Source organism: Lithobates pipiens, unplaced genomic scaffold (genome assembly GCF_037356315.1).
Source record: "Lithobates pipiens isolate NorthernLeopardFrog02 unplaced genomic scaffold, aLitPip1_a1.2 Scaffold_37, whole genome shotgun sequence".
Lineage (NCBI taxonomy): Eukaryota > Metazoa > Chordata > Amphibia > Anura > Ranidae > Lithobates > Lithobates pipiens.
The window spans coordinates 16,053,205-16,063,211 of NW_027507825.1; the positions used below are offsets into that span (position 1 = coordinate 16,053,205).

The window sequence follows — 10,007 nt, forward strand, 5'->3', positions numbered from 1 at the left end:
TCCAGGTCCTGAAGCAGCAAAACAGCCCCAGACCATCACACTACCACCACCATATTTTACTGTTGGTATAATGTTCTTTTTATGAAATGCAGTGTTCCTTCTACGCCAGATATACTTGGACACACACCTTCCAAAGAGTTCCACTTTTGTCTCATCGGTCCACAGAATGTTGTCCCAAAAGTCTTGGGGATCATCAAGATGTGTTGTGGAGAAATTGAGACGAGCTTTGATGTTCTTTTTGCTCAGCAGTGGTTTTCTCCTTGGAACTCTGCCATGCAGGCCATTTTTGCCCAGTCTTTTCCTGATGGTGGAGGCATGAACGCTGACCTTAACTGAGGCAAGTGAGGCCTGCAGTTCCTTGGACGTTGTTGTGGGGTCTCTTGTGACCTCTTGGATGAGTCGTCGCTGCGCTCTTGGGGTAATTTTGGGCAGCCGGCCACTCCTGGGAAGGTTCACCACTGTTCCATGTCTTCGCCATTTGTGGATAATGGCTCTCACTGTGGTTCGCTGGATTCCCAAAGCTTTGGAAATGGCTTTATAACCCTTTCCAGACTGATAGATCTCAATTACTTTCTTTCTCAATTGTTCCTGAATTTCTTTGGGTCTCGGCATGATGTGTAGCTTTTAAGTGATGCCTTGATTGTGAACAGGTGTGGCAATAATCAGGCCTGGGTGTGGCTAGAGAAATTGAACTCAGGTGTGGACAACCACAGTTATAGTATGTTTTAACAAGGGGGGCAATCACTTTTTCACACAGGGCCATGATGGTTTGGATTTTTTTTCACCTTTAATAATAAACACCTTCATTTACAAATTGCATTTTGTGTTTACTTGTGTTGTCCTTGACTATTGTTTAAATTCGTTTGATGTTCCGAAACACTTAAGTGTGACAAACATGCAAAGGAACAGGACATGAGGAAGGGGGCAAACACTTTTTCACACCACTGTACATAGATCCCCGTTCTGGCTCTCTGGAGCGATAGCGAGTGGCTGGCGGATATCGCAGCCGCCGGCCACGCACATCGGCTCGAGTGTTGCGCCGCGTGCCCCCTATCGCTCTTAAAGCGTCTGACGTACACCTACCGCTGATTCGCCATCCTGCCGCAGTATAATGATGGCGGCTGGTCAGCAAGAGGTTGCTCTGGTGCTCCTCACACTCCAACACTTGAACATGCATCTTTGACAGCATAGCATGTGTTTTATAGTACATAATCTCATCCAGTCTTTTTGCTTGTCTCACAGGCCTTCAATAAGTACAAGCGGGAAGGTTTCCTCCTCCAAAATGTGGACAAAGCTCCACTGGCAAAGCGCAGGAAGATGAAGAAGACAAGTACCAGTACAGAGACTCGAAGCAGCTCCAGCGAGAGCTCTCACTCCTCCCACTCACATGGTAAAACCTCTCCGACAAAGACTCTGCAGCCGCCGAGCCAATCCGAGAGCAATAACCCCGACACCATCTTCCAGTTTACGGACTAGAGGCTACAGCTAGAGCAGCCTTCTTCAGAATACACAGTGACAAGAACCAAAACTCCGCCAAGCACCACCTATTTAAGGCTCACAAGCTATTAGCCATCCTTTTTTTTATTATTATTGAGTTCTTTGATGTGGACCCTTTGGTGCTGCCCAGAGGGTGTTGTTATGGCATGCAAGCACTAATAATGGGTGCGCTCGTGAACTCTTTTTTTTTTTTTTTTCTCCTCCTCCTCTTCTCTTATGTTTAGAGGGGAAATTGAACACTTTCTAAGGGCTGATGCAGACATTGCAATGTCTTGCCTTATTTAACCCTAAAGCTGCTGTCAAGACCAACATGCATTGAAGGGGGTTTGCAGAGGTACCACCTGCCTAGAGCTTGGTTGATGCACCCCCCCCCTGCGTTGGTCAGTTATACAATATAAGACACAGCCAGCTTATGCAACCCATGGCTTCGGAGCTACAGCTTTGGGCTCGAGGGATTCTTTGTCCATTATGAAGCCAGAGAGCAATAGGTTTTCCGCTTTTGCGTACTGTGGTAAGGTGGCAACGTCTTTATTTATTTGCGCTTAACTCGACGTGCCCCTTAGCAGTATGTGTCCTTCATTTCACTTAGTTTTGAAAACTCTATGAAGAGTTTCCTTTTGTGCTACATATGTAAATCCGGCCTTAACTCTCAATTATGTTTCATTGAGAGAGCGGCCTTGGAAGTTTTTCAACTGAAATCATGCAGACAGCAATTATTTTTTTAATTGCCTTTCACCACCTTGCAGAAGGTGGCTGCATTTCTTTTTTTTTTTTTTTTTTTTTTTTTATATAATGGGGGGCATAGACTTCCTTTGTCAAAATCCTGCTGTGTTTTACCCTGTGGGAACTTGGCATTTTAAAACTCTAGTAGAGCTTTGGAGAGCATTAAAGAGACCCTGTCGCCAAACAACAGCAATCTGCCCTGTAAGATTATACATGAATATATGTATTTTAGGCATGTTATTTACCTGTAAAAGCCTTGATTGTGTAGACATCCAAGAAGTCTGAGGCTGCTGCTGAACTTCACAATCTTGAATGTGATGTCGGCATCCACAGCAGACTCAGAGCTGTCACTTTGGTGACACTCTTTAGTACTAAACTTTTGCTCCACCCCCCCAACTGCCATATCATTCATGTGGTCGGCTCTCAGGGCAACCTCTTATCTAATGACAGTTCAGGGCAGTCAATAAAAAAATATATATCGGGCACTAACGCCTCCCCCACCCTACACATTTTACGTTTATGGATTCTTGCAGTCATGTCTATGTTGTGACTGAGTAAGGAGAAGGAGGGTAGGGGAGCTGGGCCAGCACACACAGGAATTATACACTCCCAGGAGAGAAAAGGGCTATGACATGGCAAGAGGGAGGGGGAGTTGTGTCTATGCTAGGGCTCGTTCACACTAGCGGCTGAGGGGCAGTAGAACGAGGCAGTTTAGCTGCATTTGTAATGCCCCACCGCTCCCTCTTTAGCTTAAAAGGCAGCTACTAGGGGTTCACACATGACACGGCAGCAATGCTTCGCTTCTTAGCAGGAACATTCGCCCCTGTGGCTTTCGGGTGAATGGGGATTCTCTACAAGCGCACTCCGATTGTGTGCAATGCATGCGCTAGCAAAGGGTTTAAGAGATTAAAGCAGGAGATGAGGCGACCCCATTACTAAATGCTGTTGGTGAGATGAAACGCGTTGGGACCATGGCCCCTGAGGAGCTGAGCTGAAATGGTTTTGCAATTTTTCGAGTTGGTGACAGAGTCTCTTTAATTTATTTTTAGAATAGTTTTTCCACTGTGAGTTTCATTTACCGTACAGAAAAAACAAAACGAAAAAATGAAAAAAAAAACTATAATTTTATTACGTGGTAAAGAGGTGCTTTTCGGAAAGCCTCTTAGTCTACGTCTCTTTCTTACATCATAGAAACTTGAACATTTTGTACTGTAGTCGGAAAGGGAAACTAGGCTGCCCACTGGGTTTACTTTATCAGTGGTCAGTCTCTTGCTTTTACAAAAAAAAAAAAAAATTGTCCTGTGATGTGTTTTGTGTACTTTTGTTTGTTCCGTCCCGTTTCTGTCCTGTTTTCAACCACGTTGTAACACAGCTTTAATAATTTCAAAGAAGTTTCGAGGACCAGCAGACCTACAATTGCAACTACAATGATGCAAGAGTGCCACCAGTTTCAATGAGAGGTCCCACAGCTGTACAAAATGTGAGATGTTTAATATTTTATATCTGCCATTTTAAGGCTCATAGAAGTTTATTACAGGCTACCTACAATGTCCTTCGGTGGGAAGAAAAAAAATCTCTTCTCCAGGGACCAGGAGGTTTTTCTGTTCTATCTTCAGCTGTGATGAGCACTTTAAAAAGTTTACCATAGAGATTAGTAAATGTTGTTAATTGCTATTTTTATAAGGGAACTTTGGGTTAACAGACCCTTTAAGGTGGCAACGCACAGGAATGTTCTTTCAGAAATGATCCACACATCAGTTGGCCGCCAGACACACACAAATAGTACAGAATTGCTTGTTGTATAATGTAGGTAACAAATATTGTGTAGTGCCACTTTAAGAAGTTGTGAAAATTGAAATAAATTAGTGTACAAAAAATATATACACACTATATTACCAAAAGTATTGGGATGCCTGCCTTTACACGCACATGCACTTTAAAGCGGAGTTCCACCCATTTAAAAGTCAACAGCTACAATAAGTGTAGCTGTTGACTTTTAATAATCAGACACACGCCTGTCCCAGGGTCCAGCAATGCAGGTGCAAGAAGCCTCGCTCCTCTCCCCCTCCTCTCCACGGCACCGGCATTCTAACTGTGGGCACCCGGCTGTGGCTTCACAGCCGGGTGCGCACTGCTTATTCATGAGCTGCGCTGTGAATGGCCGGGCAATCTTCTGGGACCTGTAACATGTTCCAGAAGAATGCAGGGAGGAGGGGGGAGAGGTGATCTTCCTCCCTGCCCTGCCACATCAGGGGAGGAAGTGGAAGCTGGGTGTCTGTAAAAACTGTGTCCCGCTCCCCCCCCCCAAAAAAATGACAACCCCTGGGGTTACCTGCACTCAAAGCGTAAGTTCCATTTTTGGGTGGAACTCCACTTTAATGGCATCCAGTGTTAGTCCGTAGGGTTCAATATTGAGTTGGCCCGCCCTTTGCATCTATAACAGCTTCAACTCTTCTGGGAAGGCCGTCCACAAGGTTTAGGAGGGTGTCTATGGGAGTGTTTGATCATTCTTCCAGAAGCGCATTTGTGATGTCAGGCACTGATGTTTGACAAGAAAGCCTGACGTGCAGTTTCCACTCTAATTCATCCCAAAAGTGTTCTATCAGGTTGAGTTCAGGACTCGGTGCAGTCAAGTTCCTTCACCCCAAACTCGCTCATCCATGTCTTTATGGACCTTGCTTTGTGCACTGATCCAAATCATTTGGTGGAGGGGGGATTATGGTGTAGAGTTGTTTTTCAGGGGTTGGTTTCGGCCCCTTAGTTCCAGTGAAGAAAACTCTTAAGGCGTAAGCAAACCAAGTCATTTTGGAGAATTTCATGCTCCTAACTTTATGGGAACAGTTTGGGGATGGCCCCTTCCTGTTCCAATATGACTGCGCACCAGTGTACAACACAAGGTCCATAAAGACATGGGTGAATGAGTTTGGGGTGGAGGAACTTGACTGTCCTGACCTCTACCTGATAGAATATCTTTGTGATGAATTAGAGCAGAGACTGCGAGCCAGGCCTTCTCATCCAACATCAGTGCCTGACCACACAAATGGGCTTCTGGAAGAATGGTCAAACATTCCCATAGACACACTCCTAAACCTTGTGGACAGCCTACCCAAAAGAGTTGAAACTGTTATAGCTTCAATGGGTGGGACAACTCAATATTGAACCCTACGGACTAAGACTGAGATGCCATTAAGGTTCATGTGCATGTAAATACATTTGGTAATAAAGTATATATTAACATAGAAAGTCAAACTGATAAAAAAAAAAAGTCCCAGCTAGCTATATATATAGTTTAAAGCAGCTCTTTTCAACCAGGGTGCCTTGGCAAAATTCCTCAAAATGTATGAAAAATTGTATACAAGCCAGCAGGTGGGTCAAGCCTGCCTTTTAGTTACACAAAGCCATGGGTTCTCATTATGCACCATTGTGACTTTCTAGATAGTGGCATCCCCAGCAACCAATAAACGTCATCAGTTGATAGAGGAGGATGTCTTTCCCCTCCACAACATCCTTGTTTGACCCTCCTGTGCCTCTCTCCCTCATCATTGGGGTCAGATTAGCTGACTGATTGAGAGAAATTGAGGGAGAAGAGGAACATTGGAATACTAGTCAGTATCAGTGTGCAAAAGTGTATTTGCTTTGGAATAACAAATTTCTTTTAACATTTGGTGTCCTACGTGTGTGGATGTTGCTGCATTATGTAAAACAATTAGAATAGTTTTTTACATTTTAGAATGGGGTGCCTCGAGACTGTTCATCATTTCCAAGGGTGCGCTGAGATTCTCTATAATTTTAAAGGGTGCCTTGACCGGAAAAAGGTTGAGAAACACTGGTCCAAAGTGATGAAAGCAAATCAAGCAAGGTAAAACACCTTCACACGTGCAAAAAGTTCTTCTGTGAGTGTGTTCAGAAGACAACCACCATCTCCCTATAGAGTCAACACTCACCGGTAGTGGCGGCGGCCATTACAACAGCATATGCGCCCATAACATGTGTTAAAGGATGAACAGCGTGCATAAAAAAAACTCTCCCTAGATCTACAACACGTGACAACCCTCAATGGGATGTAACCGAGATGCGGCTAAGATAAACGAAGCTCACCAGGAGCCAGAGAATAGTATGCCGACCCGGAATCACAAAGGGAGATATATGGTGGTTGGCTTCTGAGCACACTCACAGAATTTTTTGCAGATGTGAAGGTGTTTTACCTTGCTTGATTTACTTTCATCACTTTAGACTATGTACAGCTATTCAGGACTTAGTTTTTTCATCAGTTTGACTTTCTATGTTGATATATTTTTTTTGTACACTAGTTTATTTCATTCGCACTGTTTCTTCAAGTGGCGCTACACAATATTTGTTTTCTATTTGATTTGGGTTATGTATACTGCCTGGATGTGAGAACTGCCGCACAATCAGTTTTTTAACGCCACCGTGCGGATTTCTCTATTTTTTTATTTGTATAATTTAGGTGGTTCAAGTGGCCCATTAAAGTGGATATCCGCTTTAGAATTGTAACCTGATTATAGATGATTATCAACGGTTTCTGTGCTGCCTTGGATCGAATTTCCTGTACTCTGAATTGCAGCTTAAAAAAATGGTTTTAAAGTATAACTAAAGGCAAAACTTTTTTTTTTTTGGCCCACGGGTCCCTCTGATGTGTGGCCTGTGACCTCATACCAGCAAAGCTCATGCCCGGGGTTGGCAACCCGTTGATCGCCAGAAGAGAAATAGAGGGGTAATACTCCAATGGGAGACACTTGTTCCCATGACACTGTCTGAGACTGGGTTCACATTAGTGGGAATTGGATGTGGGTTTCCCGAGCCTCAAATTCACACAGCAGGAGACGGTTACCGGCTTTCTGTGGATTGACGTATCTCCGCAGCAGCTCTGGTGTGATTTGCACAGGAGCCCTGAGTGTCTTTAGGTCCAAATTCAACCAAAAAGTCAGGCTAAAATCGGACCTGAAACGGTGAACCAGGACGCACGGACTCCTGCTGTGAGTCGCTGCGTGCTCATATGTGAACCCAGCCTAAGACAGGGCTTGACAAATTTGCATTGAATCTGGGAGCCAGCTGAAGAAGTTAGGTGCCTTTTTTTTATTTAATTTTATTTTTTTTACTAGCAAAGTTTTATTTTTAGTGACAAAACCCCTTTTTTTTATGTGGGCTGACAAAAGCCCAGGCGCCAGGATGCAAATTCTAGTCTCCATGGCGACCTGATGCCTAGGATTTGTCGAGCCCTGGCCTAAGCGGGATAAAGTAGATATTCGCCAGCACACCAAGGATCATCAAATTCATCCAAACGAGTGACGTTGGCGTTGCACTATACTATTTTGTGATGTGATCTTAAATAAAAAAAACGTTTGGACGTAATTGATGATCCTTGGTGTGCTGGCGAATATCTACTTATCGCACAGGTGCCAGTATCCAGCTGGCGGTCGCTACAGCACCCAGTACCTTTAAAAGAGGTCATTCCAGGAACGTGTGTTATGGGAATGTGGACTGTGGTCTAATGCCTTGTATGCACGGTCGGAGATTCCGATAACAAAATCCATCGGATTTTGTGCCAAACTTGTCTTGCATACACGCGGTCGGACAAAGTTGACGGAAAATCCGATCGTTCTTAACGAGGTGACATACAACACGTATGTCGGGACTGTAAACGGGCCAGTAGCCAATAGCCGTGGTCTCTTAATTTATTATGAGCATGCGTGGCACTTTGTCCGTCGGAATTGTCTACACACGATTGGAATTTAAACAATCGGATTTTGCTGTAGGAAAACTTTAGATCCTGCTTTCAAACTTCGTGTGTCGGAAATTCCGACGGAAAAAGTCAGATGGAGCCCACATACAGTCGGATTTTCCGACAACGCGATCCGATCGCACATTTTCTGTCGGAAATTCCGAGGGTGTGTACAGCGCATTAGAGGGAATCCCTCACGTTGGAGGAATATCCTCTCACGTCCTGTTGAGTCTACAGGACAGGAAATTAAAGAAAATTTCCCTGAGGCCTAGGTAAAAAAATAAAAAAATAAAATAAATTTAAAAAAAGCAGTCGGTAGTTTTAACTCTTCCCTTATCCAAAATTACAAAAGAAAAAAAGTTTTGGCTTTAGTTATAAATTAGAACTGGAAATAGCGTACTTCTCCCGCCCTGAGAGCATTAGATAGACATGTCAGCAGTGCAGTTTCTAGGAGAATTGAGAACATTTTGTTCTGTAGTATTCCAGCACTTATATTATCATAGTCTTATAGATGTCTACAAATAGTTTTGTATAAAGCAAGAATGTTCTTCTTTGTATTGACGTTTATAGGCGTGTTTTTATCCCAAGTGCAAAAGATCTCTGTGTTTTTTATAAGAAGCAATGTGTAACTGAGCAATGGGGTGCATGGTGCCAAATTCCAAGTTGGTTTGCTTGGCCCTTGTACCTGAAATGCATAGAATTATCAAAGGTTGCATTTTTTTTTTTTTTTTTCATACTACGTGTATTTAACAACTGTGAAATCGAAACTTTCATCTGGTACATTGTTCCTCACTTGGAATATTTATTTATACTACTGCCTTCTTTCTATTCTATGGAGGTTCTCATGTATCCAGGTCGAGGTATAGCTGAGTTGAGTTGCATCTTGATATAGCGCGGTCATTTACCCCGTAGGATCCCGACGCGCTTGCGACACACATTCACACATATAGTAGGGCCAATTTGGACAAGATCCAATTAACCTACCAGCATGTCTTTGGAGTGTGGGCGAAAACCGTTGTACCCGGAGGAAACCCTCACAGACACAGGGAACACATGCAAACTCCAGGCAGATGGTGTCGTGGTTGGGATTTGGACCAGCGACCCTTTTGCTGCTAGGTGAAAGTGCTAACCACTGTGCTGCCCTTGTCTCTGCTCCTACCCACCTCTGAGCACTGTACCTTGGCTCCACCCCTACCCCCTCCCAGTACCGCCCCTTTTAGAAAATACAGAGCCAAGTGTAATTTTGTGGTGCTAAATAATTTATGGAATTTATTAATAATAACAAGAAAAGTAATTAAATAGATCACCTGCAGCCAGCAACAGTAGATCCCCCCCCAGCAACAATAGACCCCACGCCTGCAACAATAGAGCCATCGCACAATACCCCCCCGAATACAGCAACAAAATTAGACCCCCCCACCAGCAGCAACAACCGATCTCCCAGCAGCAATAAACCTCTCCTTCAATAAGCTCCCCAGGCAACAATTGATCCCCCGCCCCCCACCACCAGCAACAGACCCTCACACAAAAGCAGATCCCCACCAGAGACAATGAATCCTCCAGCAGCCAGCAATAATAGATCTTCCAGCACACCCCACACCCCTTGCTCTTACATACATTCAGTGCTGGAGGCGGCGGAACTGTGTTTCCCCCCGTGTTCCCACTGAAAAAAAGCCCTGGCTATAAGTAGTTAGTTGCATTCAACTGGACTTGTTCTGTAATATTAAGAAATTTTGTAGCTCCTGCAAGCCACTTCTTCCATTTCAATGAGAGTTGGGAAGATACCTCAACATTTAGATCCTAATAGCGAGCACAGACACGTTAATCCAATCGCCATGGAATGTGTAGAAGTTGATTGTCTAAGAACAGGATGGGAGGTGTATACGTTGTGAAACCCGTTCTAGTTATCTAATCCCACCCTTGGTAGCAGGGCTAATCTGCACATGTAGCAATTGTTTGACATCGCTGAAGATGCAAATGGTTGTCCGATCGTCGGGGTAGAGATTTTAAAATGGCAGTAAAGAGTAACTCCAGTTTTGTTGAG

General features: G+C 44.0%; 1 protein-coding gene across 1 annotated transcript in view; it reads left to right on the forward strand.

Annotated features, from left to right (window-relative positions):
• RPS6KA5 (ribosomal protein S6 kinase A5) overlaps positions 1–4,671 on the forward strand; it is a 202,885-nt gene extending 198,214 nt beyond the window's left edge. Inside the window, exon 17 of the mRNA XM_077466763.1 lies at positions 1,243–4,671. Coding sequence (XP_077322889.1) covers positions 1,243–1,476 — 234 coding nt within the window. The 3' untranslated portion in view covers positions 1,477–4,671. The remainder of the gene's footprint in view (positions 1–1,242) is intronic.
• The last annotated feature ends 5,336 nt before the right edge of the window (positions 4,672–10,007 follow it).